At 44.4% G+C, this 15,639-nt stretch overlaps 1 protein-coding gene across 3 annotated transcripts in view; it reads right to left on the bottom strand.

Moving 5' to 3' along the window:
* PDE7A (phosphodiesterase 7A) overlaps positions 1 to 4,205 on the bottom strand; it is a 71,034-nt gene extending 66,829 nt beyond the window's left edge. For 2 of the 3 annotated variants that reach the window (XM_065751757.1, XM_065751760.1), the window contains exon 1: positions 4,004 to 4,205. In XM_065751757.1, coding sequence (XP_065607829.1) covers positions 4,004 to 4,141 — 138 coding nt within the window. In that variant the 5' untranslated portion in view covers positions 4,142 to 4,205. The remainder of the gene's footprint in view (positions 1 to 4,003) is intronic. The other variant, XM_065751759.1, reaches the window with a different exon arrangement.
* Between the last annotated feature and the right edge of the window lie 11,434 nt (positions 4,206 to 15,639).

Here is a 15,639-nt window from a genome sequence, read left to right as displayed (position 1 = left end):
GCATGTGTGCAGAGACACAGAGCATGAGGATATGCTACTTAAATGCACGAAATTAAGATGCAATAATGAAGGATCGTGAGCTAGGTTATTAAGAGCAGACAGTAATTTACTAATGACCTGGTTCAGGTAAAAGCTTAGTGCCTACATTTCTGAGATTCTGTTGGAATCTTTTATAACTTGCTCCTTTCCCTCTTCATGGAATCTCATCCTTACATCTCTTTTGTTTCCATCATAAAGTTCCAACTCTTACAGACAGAAAAGCAAACACTGGATTGTTGCTTCTACCACCAGCCACCACTAATGCAACTTTTGGAGGCACTAAAGCAAGCACAGAACCAGTAACAAGACAGAAGGATAAAAAGGAAGCAAGAATGACAGGCTGGGCCAAAGTTTTCTCTTACTCACTTATGACACGTTTGTATGGCATAAAAAGAAGAAACATGTGCTGACCACTCGATTCAAGTTTTTCTGTTGGTTTGCTTTTTGTGTGCATGTGGAATACAACGCTGGGCATGTCATCTCAAAGTGCTCACAGCTGTGTTTCTAAAGTGGTTTTCATTATAAACCCTCACTCATTAAAGAAGAAAAAAATCTGACAAACATTTCACACTAAATAAGCACTGCTACAGTTTTGGCAATTTTTTAACTAATATTAATAACAGAAGTTAAAAACGACATGAGGCAAAGAATACAAAATTACTGTCCGAAAGTTCATCTTTAATTTTAAAAACATCCTTTTGTAACAGTGGGGTCAAACACCCCTAAGGTGTGATCCAAGGTACTACTTAACATCCACCTGACCTTGCAGTGAACCCCAATTTAATCTCACCAGTGTGAAATGCCTCATTTCAATAATCACTAATTCAGGTGCCCTTAAAACCAACTTATGACACCAGCATTTAAAACTATACAAAAAAAAGGATAAAACCACACAGCAGCAGTTCTTCACCTGACTGGACTGGAACAACAACTATCACAACCTCCAGGTAGTAGATGCCACTTTTACTTTTCTCATTATTAAAAGTTTGAACTTAGAGAAAAGAAGAGTACAATGAAATCATTCATTCATACAAGAAACATGCAAAGTGAAGTAAGTTTTCTACATTTACTGGGGACAGAAACAGGTTTAAATTGCCACAAGGAAGATCTAAACTCAGTGTTATGAAAGAACTCTCAGATGACAGAACAGTTAAGCACTGTTAACAACAGTTAAATTGTCTGGTGAGATTGCATAATTCCTATTATTTGAGGCTTTTATGGATATGGTTTCAAAAGCCTCATGGTACCATCCTTTTTAAATCAGTTGTGACTATCTTCACTAAGCCTATGGTATCCCAGGAGATGGCAGGTCATCACTCAGCCTTCCCAGCCAGGTTGGTTTTCTGTTCATTCTGTGAACTGAATCAGGAGCACCCGACGAGCATCAGAGATGGTATAAAGGAAGCAGTAATAATATGCGCCCAGTGTCAGGACTTTAACCTTCAGCAATAATGAGTTTTGTCAGCTCACCACATCTCATAAGACTCTATCTTAAAAAGCATATTAGACAAACAGATTAGACAAACATCTACTAATAGTACTCTAAGTACAATTCATCCTTCCTGGGGCTGACAAGAGTAGACCACAACTCCCGAGGTCATTTGCAGCACTGCTTTATTCACACTGTGAAGAAAAAAAAAACAACATGCACAGCTCCACTGGAGCCCACTCAGTGAAACTTAAACAAAATATTAAACCGAACTTAAATTAAATGAGATAAATATTTGCAGGTTTCACATCGTCTTGATTAAAATCTACACCTCACACTGTATGCAGTTGTCTTATCATTGTTTCCCATATGAATGCTTACTTGTCGAAAAGATAAACCTAAAACATCTTAAGCCTAAGAAATTTCACATTTTAAGGGAGAATCCACTTTTCAAGCTCTTACTTTTTGACAAAAAGCCTGACAAACGTGTATAAAACCATAAAATATTGGTCTGGTTGTACACACTGGTTTCCTGTGTAACCTACTGTAGGGAGCCTGCTTTAGCACAGGGGAGTTGGACTAGATGATCACCAGAGGCTCTTTCCAACTCGTATGATTTTCTTGAGCATGCTAATACAGATCTTCAGTTGTACTCCTATTGCTCAAGTCTAACCCAAACAACCCTGAAAGCAACAGACCAGGACTCACACCTCTTCAAACAAAATGGAATACCAGGAGTCTTGCAAGGTAAAGTTAAGTTCAGAAATTACACAGAACCATTAGCCCTCCAGCCCATCATTTATGCCCATCTACAATAATAGCAGGTCTGGAAGAGATTCATATCCTATTATCTGTGATTCCAAAGGGGGAAAAAAGGGTAATCCAAAGACAACAAAATATAGCTATCCCATAATCAGCTGGACTGTATTTGCAGAGAGTTCCTCACTTAAATACCCTAGCTCCCTTTTACGTTTGCATAAATTTATTTCTCTGACTTACCCAAAGGAAATACTACTTGGCCGAGCATATGTAGGGTTTTCACTTTTTGACATGCAACACAACCATCTCTCCCTGTAACTCACCCTAATACACCTGCAGCACAATGGTCAAGAATAAAGGAATACATCAAGAAGCTCAAAAAGACGAGGGGGAAAAAAAATAAAACCTTCAACGCCACTACTCCATTTAATTTGTTAGGCTTCTACATTCTTGATCCCTTACTTGCATGGCAGACTAAACAGAAAGGGAACGAATACAATGTATCACCTTGACTCCTTTGCTCATGCCTACTTCCATAAGACCATGAATTCTTAATAACATGAGACCCTTCACTCACTGGCACAGACATGCTTGGTTAGATCAGACCTTCAGGAAGATTTGCACAGGTAGGAAAATCACTGCCATCAAATAAAACTCAGGTGAAGGAGTACAAATGGAAAACATCCTAACCTAGTGCCATGTGGAAAACTAATCTGCCATTAAAAACAGCTTTCAACCATTAAGTATTACATTCATACTTGGTGGAAGGGATGGTCAGTGGATGTTTATCTTCATCTCCTTACTAACAAGGTGTTACTATACATTTAAATTCCTGTTAATTAACACGGTATTTGCTCATTCTTCCTTCCCAAATGCTCACACTCCTTATGCTAACACACAGCTTCGCTGCTGACCAAGGAGGCACAACGCCAAGGCCAGCAGCTCTCCATTCTCTATTTATGTGTGTGAAGCACAGTGCATCATGAAAGAGAATATCTCAATGAAACACCAAAAAAACGTGAAGATAGTATCGTTACAAGCGTGAAGAGCAAAGACTGCACCTTCTCTAAGGACATCACGCAGAGTCCCAAAAGAGACCTTTCAAAAACCCTGAGGAGCCAAAAGCTGCCTTCCCACGTGCTTTCCTCCACAATTCCACATGTTCTCCAAAGGCTTACACCAGAATGCAATCCTATTACCATTTGCTGGGAGGTCGCAGCCATACCAGCACGCATCCCAACATTCAGGATGGTGTTCTCAAGCAAAACCTGCCTGTTGTCCTGATAGTCGTAATGCACGTTCCCATCACGATCAGATGAAACAAGATACCATGGAGTTCATCTCTGTGACTGATGTAATGTGGGCAGGGAACAACACCATGGCAATGCGAAGCCACGGAGCTTTGTCTCGTTCGAGACGGACTGCCAAGTCCTCATAGTTGAAGGAAGGCACAGCTCAACATCCCAAACAGAATACCGCAGCGCACGTTCATTATTTCGGTAAAGTCACTTCAGCTTTCGGCCGCACCGTCCGAAACTTGGCCTTTCTTCGAAGGACCCGAGCCAGACGCCAGGAAGCGGCCCCGGCTTAGGAGCCGAAAGATGACCGCCAGCCGGCGGGGATAACCCCGGGAGGTCACCGCAGCCGACACCGCGAGGCCGGCTCCAGCGGGCACACACAAAATGTCGCATTCCCCGGCAGCGGGGCCGCGAGCAGCCCGGGCCCCAGCGGAGCCCGTCCCGACCCCCGGCCCTCCGTCCCGGCCCCAGCGCCTACCTGCGAGAGCTGCCGGGGGTTGGGGCAGCCGAAGAGCGCGGAGCTGGAGCTGAAGCTGATGGCCCCTCTGCGGCTGAGGACGTGCTGCGGCACCGGCCTGTCGAGGGGCAGCACCGGCAACTGGCAGCATACTTCCATTGAAAAGCTCTCGGGACGCCGAGCCGCCGCAGGGCAGCGGCCTCGCCCGCCGCCGCACCTGCCCGCGCGGGGCTCGCCGCAGCGGAGCGGCGGGACGGAGAGCGCCCGCGGGGGCCCGGCGCCTCCTCACCGCCCGCGCACCCCCCGGGGGGCCGGGCCGGGCCGCGCCGGGCCCCGCGCCTTTGTCCGCCGCCGCCAAAGCCCGGCACGAGCCGCCGCCGGCAGCGAGGAGCGGGGGGCGGGGGCCGGAGGAGCGGGACGGCGCTGCGGAGCCTGAGGCGGCGAGTCCCGGCCCGGGGCCGGCGGCCGCTCCTTCGGCCTCGGCGGGAACCGCTGTCAGCCCCGGCGCCCGGCGCCGCGCATGGAACCGAAGCCGGGGGGAGACGGGCGCCGCGCTCGCCCCTATTGTCCGGCACGGCCGGCAGCAGGAGGAGGCGCCGCCGCCGCACGGCCCCGCTCCGCGGAGGGAAGGGGCCGGGCCCTCGGCGAGGGGACCCGAGGAGGAGGAGAGGGAGGGGGAGGAGGAGAGGGAGGGAGGAGGAGGAGGACTGAGCCTTCGCCCCGCCCGCCCCCGCCCGGAGCAGCCCCGAACGCGCTGGCCCAGGAGGAGGCACGCGCCCGGCGGACGCTGCGTGGGTCGCGCGCCTGGCGACACGCAGCGCGTCATCACGTCCCTCCCCGCGCTCCCCGCTCCCGCCCGCCCGTGCGCAGCAGCAGCAGCAGCAGCAGCAGCAGCAGCGCGGGGTGGCTCGGCGGCGCCAGCGGGCCCCGCGCGCCGCGCTTCGGCGCATGCGCGCCCTGTTTCGCGCCTTCGGCGGAGGGAGCCGGCGGCGGTGAGGGGGCGGGCGTCACGGTGGAGCCGTGCCGGGTTGTGCCGCCCCGCCCCGCCCCGCTCCGCTCCCCGGGCACGTGTCGGCCCGGGCTGTGCCGAGCGAGGCGTGAAGGGCCGGGCACGGCGGTGGCGGGGTGACCTGGTCGCACCGTGCGGAGCGGCCTGACGTGGGCACCTCGAAATGAGGCAGCTCTGTTGCAGATTGCAGTTCATTCCCTATAAAAAGCGGTTGTCGGAGGAGTTTGTATTTGTTTTTGAATGCTTGCATGCGGCTTCTAAGCATAAAGGTGTTCGCAACGCGAGGGGTAGGACGGCGTGATTTGTGAGGTTGTTGGCAAGTCAGGTCAGGTTGGACTCCTGAGGAGGACGTGTAATAGAGCAGGAGGTCACGTGAACCACAGCTATGTGCATCACATTCAATGGGACAGAACTGTTTTGTTCCACTTTTAGGAATAATTCTCCTTTTATTTCTCCCTGCAGCTGCCTTCTTTCATCCTTTCATCTCTTTATTTCTCTGTCATTAAAAAAAAAAAAAAAGTCCTATATATAGCGTGATAGGTGTGATAGGTAGGGGAGTGCTTCTATGCTTCAAAGTGCCTGTACCCACTTAAAAATCAAATTTTGTGAAATGATTCATATGACTTCATTTTGCATAACACATTGTTCTCCCAAGCGCTGGTTACTGGCAGAAAGGTACAGATTTCACACGGTAACAGTTATTTATAGGCAGTGGCGTGGCTTTGGAGGAGCCCATTTAGAGAGAAAGCCTGATGTGTTTGGAGGATTTCTGTCTGTTTGAACTAGTTGTAAGAACAAGAAGTTTTATAAGTGTGGGCTGGTGGCTATTTTTCTCTGAGCTACGAATTTCACAAATGCACCTCGTTCTTTTGCAGAACTGCAATCCAGCAGTATCACAGATAACTACAAGGACACGGATATGAGAGATGATAGCACATCAGCTGCTTCAGTGAAAGGTTTCTTCAGCTGTTTTTATCCTGTTTCTTCAAAAGAAGTGTAACAAGATTTTACAGTGTACGATATTGTAGTGTGTGCAGTCATTCACCATTTGTAATAAGCATTCAGTTCACGGTAAATTAATGTGCTTTGCTTTCTTAATTGAATTAAGGTATGTCAGATTTTCCTCTGCATTCTTTTATTTTTATTTATTTATTTATTGTCATGTTAACTTTGCTTGCATTAAATTGTGGTTGCATTTAAACTGATGGCAGAGCTTAATTTTCTCCCAAGTCAGTACTGTCCACCTCCATTCATTTTTCAAAGTTCCTTTTGTTTCTCTTCCTACTAATCACAAATCGGTGCTCAGCTAAGTTTATTTTTTACTCCAGCCCATCTAAAATTCATTTCTCAGCAGTATGTTTGGCAGAAAAATGAAAGCACGTTTTAACTGAACATACAGAGTATGCTTCAATCAAGGTCAAGCTGTAATTGATGATGTGTTTTTATGGTTCCTAACAGTGGTGTATTCTTTCCGTCAGACTAGTTGAAACTCGTTCTTTAAGGTCATACACTAGTGCTGCCTTAAATAACATAATCAGCATTTTCTTTTATTCTCCCCCACTCATAATCAGATTATCTTTGATCTCTAATTAACATTATATAAACACCTTTAAGGAATCTGAAGTGCATTCTGGTGAAGTAAGCATAGATTTTCCAGACAGTGGATGATTCCCTCAGTGTTTTCAGGACACAAGTTACTATTTTTCATAAATACAGAAGTTAGGTTATCTGGGCTATGGTTTCCTGTACAAATTTACTGAGAAGATTCCCACTCCAGGTAGAAGAGGAAACCTTAGAGTTAGGACTTAATTAAGATGCACATGCTATGTTTTATATCTTACCTGTTCTGTCTACCTTCAGGTGCAAGTTAAGAATTTACAGCACAAGAAAGACGTTTTTATTCATTTTCTTCGTTATACAGCTATAGCAACCACAAAGTGTTGATTGGGAGCATTCTGTTTGAGCTACATTGTGCTCTCTGAGCACAGTGGAGTTCCTGGAGCACCTCAGTGCTGCACTTAACAGTGCCGCGTGATGTTATCAGTGCCGTAGCTCATCTGCACAAGCCCTTTGTGCTGCAGCTTCTTTATCATGGTAGGTACAGACTAGGAATCTGCACGTATTCCAATTCAGGGTGCAGCCCCTCTTCAGATTCACGGTTTTACATATTATTACCGTGTTGAGCTGCTGTCTAGCAGGGAAAAAACATTGCTGATGGCCAATTTTGTCCCAGAGCAGGGAACCCTTACAAAGCCAGAGAAATGGAAGATCACAAAAATGTAATTAGTTCAGTTTCTCTGTTCCTGTGGGAAGAGGCTCCAATCACACAGGTACTTCAGAAAAATGTTCTGCCGGACTCGCTGTGCTGCACGGAGTGCTGCTTTGGGGCACAGCCAGCTCACATTGGCAGAGCACAGCAGTGCACAGAAGAGGAGGCTTCAGTCATGTTTTAGTATGAAACAGAAAATACGGATCCTCAAAGGCATACCGTGGTTGTACTTGGAAAACACCTGATGAGCGCTAAAAAGCTTTGTACAGATAAGCAACATGTGTGACACTTTGTAGCTTCTTAACTGAAGAAGTTACTCAGTACAAGCAGCATTGTTTATTTCTGTAGGCAGGAGAAAAATGCCTTTTCAGTGGTGTTCTCAGTAGCTGTATTGTTAACGCTTTGGTTTTGGCATGTGCCACTTCCCTGGCACACACTCAGATGCACCCTTTTTTCATACTCAGAGTTATTGTCTGAACACTGTACATTTCCATGGGACTTCCAAACACGCAGCAGCCCAGCTGCAGCACACCTGTCCCTACCCATCTCCCTTTTCTCCTCCACTGTCATTTTTCTCCAGCATTCCCCTGGATCTGTGTCAGTCTCCTCTGAACTCTGTGGGGACAGATCAGCCGCTGCACAACTGTTGCCCATTGTGCTAGTGTGGAGGTCCTTCCGCATTGCAGAAGCTCATGCCAGCCTTCTCTGGACAAACAGTCACTGGGGCTGGTCAGGATCACATTGAATTCCAGCCCTGTCACTCCTAGCTTTTACCTGCAGCTTTAAGGAACACCATCTCAAAAACAGTCAAGGTAGCAGTGAAATTACTGTGAATGATTAAATTCAAGATCTAGAAGAGGCCTCCTGAAGAATGCTGTTTAATGTAACAAATGAACAATTGCTAGCTGCTCTGAGGATGGCTTCCAATCATTTTGGCACTCACATTATAGCAGCTCTGTGTACTCTGTGGCCAAGGTTCATCTTTCTTAACTTTAGACACTTAACCTAGAGAGTAATTGCCTAAGGCTACTTTCAAAGTCAATAATTAAGAGAAAGACAGCAGCCATTCAGGTTGTGTCTGAAGTGCCTTTTTCTAAGAAAGGAGGAAGGAGGGAAGGGAAAGACACCTCAATTTATACAGTAACTGAACTGAAGCTGGCTAATGGACACATACCCTTCTGCACTAAAACCAGCAGCTGAGGTGGAAATTGAAAAAAGTCTGATCCCAGAAGATTTCCATTTCTCTTTACTCGCAGCCCTAAGAACTATCCCATATCATCAGTTTAAGAATTGAGTTTTACTGACCAGTTACAACCTCCACAAACTGGGACTGACCGTGGAAACTGGTTAAGAAAAGTCAGTTACAAACACAGCTGCAGTGTGACAAAAATGTAATTATAGTTTAAAAAAAAATCAGCTGTAAATCCAATGATGACATTATTGGTAACAGCAGTGTGGAAAGGTCTTCTTTTCTACAGTTACTAGCTCTTTAATGTATTTCTAGAAAACTTGCTGGACATGGCACAAATGGTTTCAACCACTGAAGTAATTGTTTTCTCAGTGGTTATGGCTGACCAGACAAAAATTCTCATGCTACAATAGTGTTAAAATTACAATGAATAGTGGTGTCAACAAAAGCCTGTGGAAAAAGCTTTTCTTCATGTCATATGTAGACATGTAATGGTTCATATGAAGAACATTTTTAATATGAGGATGGGAGGATATGAGAAGCCCAGGTGCAGCTTCAGAGGTGCAGCATGCAAGTTTGCCAGTATTCATAGGTTCATAGGTTCATAAGGTTGGAAAGGACCTACAAGACCATCTAGTCCAACCATCCTCCTATCACCATCCCTACCCAACTACTAAATCAAATCCCTTAGCACCTCATCTAAACGCTTCTTGAACAGCGCTAGGGATGGTGCCTCAACCACCTCCCTAGGCAGGCCATTCCAGTGCCTGACCACTCTTTCAGAGAAAAAATAATTTCCTCAAATCTAATCTAAATCTTCCCCGGCGCAACTTGTGGCCATTCCCTCTTGTCTTGTCATTATTTATCAGGGAGAAGAGGCCCACCCCCTCCTCACCACAACCCCCCTTCAGGAAGTGGTAGAGTGCAATAAGGTCTCCTCTGAGCCTCCTCTTCTCCAGACTGAACAATCCCAGCTCCCTCAGCCGCTCCTCATAAGACTTGTGCTCCAGACCCCTCACCAGTTTTGTTGCCCTTCTCTGAACACGCTCCAGGGCCTCAATGTCCTTCTTGTAGTGAGGGGCCCAAAACTGAACACTGTACTCGAGGTGCAGCTGTACCAGAGCTGAGTACAGGGGGATGATCACCTCCCTGCTCCTGCTGGCTACACTATTTCTAATACAGGCCAGGATGCTGTTGGCCTTCTTGGCCACCTGGGCACACTGCCGGCTCATGTTAAGCCGAGCATCAACCAACACCCCCAGGTCCTTTTCCTCTCTACATTCTTCAAGCCATTCTGCCCCAAGCCTATAGCATTGCATGGGGTTATTGTGGCCAAAGTGCAGGACCCGGCACTTGGTCTTATTCAACCTCATCCCATTGAGCTCAGCCCAGCTGTTCAGCCTATCCAAATCCCTCTGAAGGGCCTCCCTACTCCCAGGCAGTTTGACAAAACCTCCCAACTTGGTGTCATATGCAAACTTACTGAGGGTACACTCAATTCCCTCGTCTAGGTCATCAATAAAGATATTAAATAAGATGGGCCCCAAAACTGACCCTTGGGGGACACCACTTGTAACAGGACGCCAGCTGGACTTAACTCCATTAACCACTACCCTCTGGGCACGGCCCTCCAGCCAGTTCTCCACCCAGAGAAGAGTGAACCTGTCCACACCACGGGCTGCCAGTTTCCTCAGGAGAATACTGTGGGAGACCGTGTCGAAGGCCTTGCTGAAGTCCAGATAGACTACATCAACAGCCTTTCCCTCATCTACCTGTCTGGTCACCCAGTCAAAGAAGGAGATGAGGTTGGACAAGCACGACCTGCCCCTGGTGAACCCGTGCTGGCTGGGTCTGATCCCCTTGTTGCCATGCACGTGTCGTGTGATTTCCCTCAAGATCATCTGCTCCATAACTTTCCCTGATACCGAGGTCAGGCTGACAGGCCTGTAGTTCCCCGGGTCTTCCTTATGATCGATCAGAAGCTGAAAATTGATTTTTGGTGCTGGTAGTGGAATGAAGCTTGGAACACTGTGAATAGGCATCATGAATGCATTGCACATTCAACAGGCCAAACAGCTGAAGCATTTCTGAGGACACCCATCATCACACAGGATGTGTTAGCTCCTGTAACAAGCTGTAATGCACCAATCACCCATTTTGTCTGCAGAATGTGTAGCTGTTCATTTGGATTTTTAAAGAAGTCCCGATACCTCATTAAAGTTGCACATCCTTTCTGAGTTTCTATACACGAAGGTGGAATTACTATTTTTAGTATGGCCTCAGCAAGGATTTTTTAAAAGCAATTTTAACCTATTCAAAAAAAAAAAAAAAAAAGATAAGCAACCCCATAATTAGGAACTGCTAATTAATTTGGGATTTGGATGTTGTATTTAGGTTCAAAAGATTGCTGGTGTCTCATCTGATTCTTTATTGGCCTATTGGCAGGTGATAAAGATGTCTTGCAATATTAGAACTGGGAATATCAAATACTGAAATAATGAGCTGAAGTTCTTACTTACCAACCTGACTGAAGCAACAGTGTCTTATTAATCTCACTAGCTGGCATTGTTGAAAAGTAAAGGCAAACAGCTTGTTGTCATTTAAAGCAGAAAAGTGAGGCATTGCTTAGTAACACTGGATTTTTTCAAAGAACAGCTTAAATGATATTATTTCTGATTATTTTGAACATGAGTGCACTCCCTTATTGCAGAATCTACTTTGTATGAGAATTCAGAATAGTTGCTTTTTTATGTGTGCTACAGTTTTTGGATAATTTCTGCCAAGAAAAAGAACAGATTAATGACGTTATCCCTCCGGTGTGTGAAGCAAATCAGAAATGAGAGTTAAAATAATTTGCAGCATTTGCACATCTGATAACTCGGATGACTAAATCCAGGAACGTAGCAGTCTTCCTCTTACACTCACCTTTCTCTGGCAGTTTGACTTTTTCACCATTCACTCTTATTTTCACATGCCATTTTGCACAGTTTGTCCCCATGAGAAGTGTTAGGTTGAGTTAAACGTGATTAGAATTAACAAATACATTCAGAGGATCACATTAGTAGTAAAAAATGTATGTTAATTAGTATTCTGATTAGTCTTCTTTCTATCTCAAGTAATTACTATTTTCTCTTTCTTTTCAAAAGATGGCCAAATGTACTGCTTTGGTTTCTCCATTTGCTTTGAGTTTGCATTAAAAATTCATCAGGCATTCCATCTCATTATGTGTTCATTTCAGCTCTTTGATGGGACTGTACTTCTACCAAAACCCATAGAAACAGAAGGTAACTCAATTCAGCTGAGCAAAAGTGAGAGGATTCATTATTTTCAGGTTTTCCACTTGCAGCATCCTGACGTCGCCCTGAGAAGTGAGGAATGTGTCAGGATTGGCTTCAGTGTGACTTCTCCCTGAAAGCCTGGAAAAACAGCTGTCATTCTGCCTGTCCCCTGATAATTGTCTGAGCAAATTCAGCGAGCACATTTCATTACTTTCAGGAGACTAGCTCTGGTTTTATTTAGTTTTATTCCTTATTAGACCTTTTGTATTTAACAATAGCAGAAAGGTAGCTGGAATCCTGTCTGATTTACAACTCACTAAATTCCTATGTGCTTAATCCAATTAAAACTGGAAGGAATGTTGCCAATATGTCAACAAAAATGCAACAATGAGAGGGGAGGGTTAGTTTACAGAAACTCCTGAGTTCCTTTGTCTTGACCAAATGAAAGAAAATTGTTCTGGTAAGACAAGTGCATACTAAAAGGATGAACTCTGATGAACTGACTTTTATGTTCAGATAAAAGCTGCTCTGACTGCTAGCAGTACATTTTTCGATCAATGTCTTAAAAGCAGCTTTGCATTTAATTAGAGTGCCTTGTTTAAAAGCTAGGGGAGGGGTTTAGAGCGCTAAAACACAGAGGCTGGGCCTCGTGGTGGTGCAGAGTGCACTGAAGTGTGGGTTTAAAATAAAGCGTGCTGAGCTTGGTGCTGCTGTGAGGGCCACAACGCTGTATCCCACCTCTCCCACGCTGCTGCATCTCACCCTCTGGCTGCGTGCTCCTATCGCTGCAGTGCTCAGGGTGCTATGCTGGCAGAAAGTGAACCTTCCCCCAATTAAATACGTAAATAAGCAAAGAGAGATTGGGACCAGATGAGCAGCACAGCTGGTAAAGGTGCAGTTATGTGGCTAGGGACAGAGCACGCTTTTTGGTGTCAGCCCTCAGCTCCATTACATCGTCTGTGCCAGAGAAACCCACACAGACGGTTTCAGCCAGGATTCTGTAAGGGATTTCTCAGCTACTCAAAAAAGTAATACATTTTCAAGAACCTAGCTTAAAATCTCACATACTCCTTGGGATATGTGTATGATGGGTATGCATAGAAGAATTTGCAGTGAAAATCTGAGCTGACTGGGAGAAAATACTAGTTGCAGAAAGTCTATGCTTAACGCTATGCATGTTCTTACATGCTTTGCTGAGTTGGAATTATGGAGAACACCCTCTAGTCATGTGTCAGAACATGGGTTAAATCTACATAAATCAATACCACGTCAGCATTTTTCTAGGTTAAATTACACAACTAGAAGTCTGAGACTACTAAAGTATAGGCCTAAGAAAATAAGCAACTTTTATGATATTTAATCTCATCTTAGACTCTAAATATTTAATATAATTATATTAAGCAATTCAATTCTAAAATGCATTAACTGAGTAATTATACTAATCCAAGTGTCGCAGAGCAGCATGTTTCACAGAATAACCAAAAATGGGAAAAACCACAATACTCAGGTCTTTGCAGGTTTTGCTTAGATAAAGAAATGATTATACAAAATCAGTAGGAAAAAACATATTTTGAAATATCTGTAATTGTTCTAAAAGGATAAAAATAGCATAGTGTCTTTAAAAATCCCAATGCTTCATTGCAAAGCACAACGATTCAAGAACCAATAGGTCCAAATAATTTTGTTTGGTAAAATACTGGTTGTATCGGTGCTGACCTTGAACTGGATGATCTGTGGGCAAACTGCATGTCGTTGCATCTATAGCCAAGATAATAGATTCTCTGGTAGTGGAAGAACCATCTTTAAGAAGTTGTAAGCAATACTAATACATTGCAAGTCAACATTACTTGCATTAGAAATGAATTGCAAGGTATGGGAACAGTCCATAGAGTGTGAAGTCCTGCTCTCAAATGTGACTTGCCATTTAATTGCCACTTATCAAATGTAGAAACAAGCATTGTTTTGTGTGCAATTTGTAATAATACAGTAAGTTAAATTGCATGTTGCTTTAAAATACTGAGCAAATAGGGAAGGGAAAGGAAGAATTAGTGAAATCCACTATTGCAAGTTGTATATTTTGAATTGCAAAGCAATTTATGAAGGAAAGTGACAAAATTGGGTGTCTGGCAGCAGCAGAAGAGATTGTGGCATGAACAAATATTAACAACAAAGACTGAATATTATCACTATTAACAGTACTCTTGTGATACACCATCCATACTCTGCGCACAGGATGGGAGATTTTATTACTGCCAGAGGATGCTGGAGGCTGGCATTGACTTGCTGTGGGAAAGCTTCTGCCCAGCTTTCCAGGAAGGTTTGCTTTTCCACTGTAAGCATGTAAAAGCTATTGTTCACAATACAGAGATCATCTCACTTCTATCTGAGGGATTTTTACAAAGTTTTCTCCTGAGCCAGCCTTGACTGCTTGAAGGCAGCAGGGCTGCACTGTTCTCCAAAGTGCCTTCCAAAATAGCACACCTGCTTGAATGCTACAAATCACATTTGGGAATCCCTGCTATTTGTAAAGTCTTTTGAAATACTTGAAGTAACTTGTAAAAGTTTGCAGAGCTGGTGAGTTGTTTGTTGTTGTTGTTGTTGTTGTTTGGTTTTTTATTGAAAGCAAGAAGATAAAGAACATTTCCTTCCCTGAAGTGAATCATCCTCCTCCACTCTTGAAAAAAAAACCTGTAGAATTTGAGAGTAAAACCCATTAGGCTCCCCAGTCACGTACAGTAATCTATAGGAAAAAAATATAAATAAGAGCTGTAAATGATCGGGTGTTAATTTTCTGTCTATCTTAATTGGAAATTGTGCCACTGATCTATACAGGGCTGAGATTTCACCTTCTGAATCAAAAGTGAATACAGAAAAATCACCTTCTGAATTAAAGTTATTTTATAGGAGTGACTGCAGCAGTATTATTCTTCACTGAATTCTGTGTGATTTTTCCATGAAGTCCTGGGCACTTTTTGACATAACAAATGCCTTGTAATTACTTTGCCTGAACTAAGAAATATGAGTTATGCTAAGGCCTGTGAATATTTACTTCCAAAGTTTGTTTTCTGGTATTTATAAAACTTATATAAACATAGTACTTCATTTATCTGTAGCAATTAACATGGAGTTTTTCCACCTGAATTGTTTATTGCCATCCATAGTCAAGTCATGACATTGCAAAGAGCTGGATGTTCTCAAGCAGGGAACAAATGCCAGCACTCTTTACCTGCCTGATTATGCTCACCTTATGACATGCAAACCACCAGGCTGGGAAAGAAGCAGCGGTTCTGGCATTGGTTTCTTGTCCCATGGGAGAGATGGTGCCTTGTGACCTAGATGCATGAGCCAGATGTGGAAATCACAGAACTATAGGGGTTGGAAGGAACCTCCAGAGATCATCAAGTCCAACACCACAGCAAAGCAGGCCCCCTACAGCAGGCTGGACAGGTAGGCATCCAGGAAGAACTTGAATATCTCCAGAGAAGGAGAATCCACATCCTCCCTGTACAGCCTGTTTCAGTGCTCCGTCACCCTCACTTTGAAGAAATTCCTTCACATATTGGTGCAAAACTTCCTGTGCTCTATTTTATGGTCATTTCCCCTTGTCCTGTCCCCACAGCCTGCTGAAAAGTGGTTGACCATGTCTCTTTGACTCCCACACTGAAGATATTTATAAACATGAATAAGATCCCTCTGAGTCTTCTTAAGAAAACCCAGTTCACTCAGCCTTTCCTCATAGGGGAGATAGCCTTAATCATCTTCATGGCCCTCTGCTGGACTCTCCAGGAGATTCCCGTCTTTTTTGTACCAGAGAGCCCAGAATTGGTTGCAGTACTCCAAGTGAGGCCTGACCAGTGCAACGTAGAGGGGGAGGATCACCTCCCTCGACCTGCTGGCCACGCTCTTTTTAAT

This window comes from Cyrtonyx montezumae, unplaced genomic scaffold, assembly GCF_038088225.1.
Source record: "Cyrtonyx montezumae isolate F1298 unplaced genomic scaffold, pur_monq_1.0 scaffold_8, whole genome shotgun sequence".
Lineage (NCBI taxonomy): Eukaryota > Metazoa > Chordata > Aves > Galliformes > Odontophoridae > Cyrtonyx > Cyrtonyx montezumae.
The sequence above is the reverse complement of the archived record's forward strand: the minus strand, read 5'-3'. Positions and strand labels throughout refer to the sequence as shown.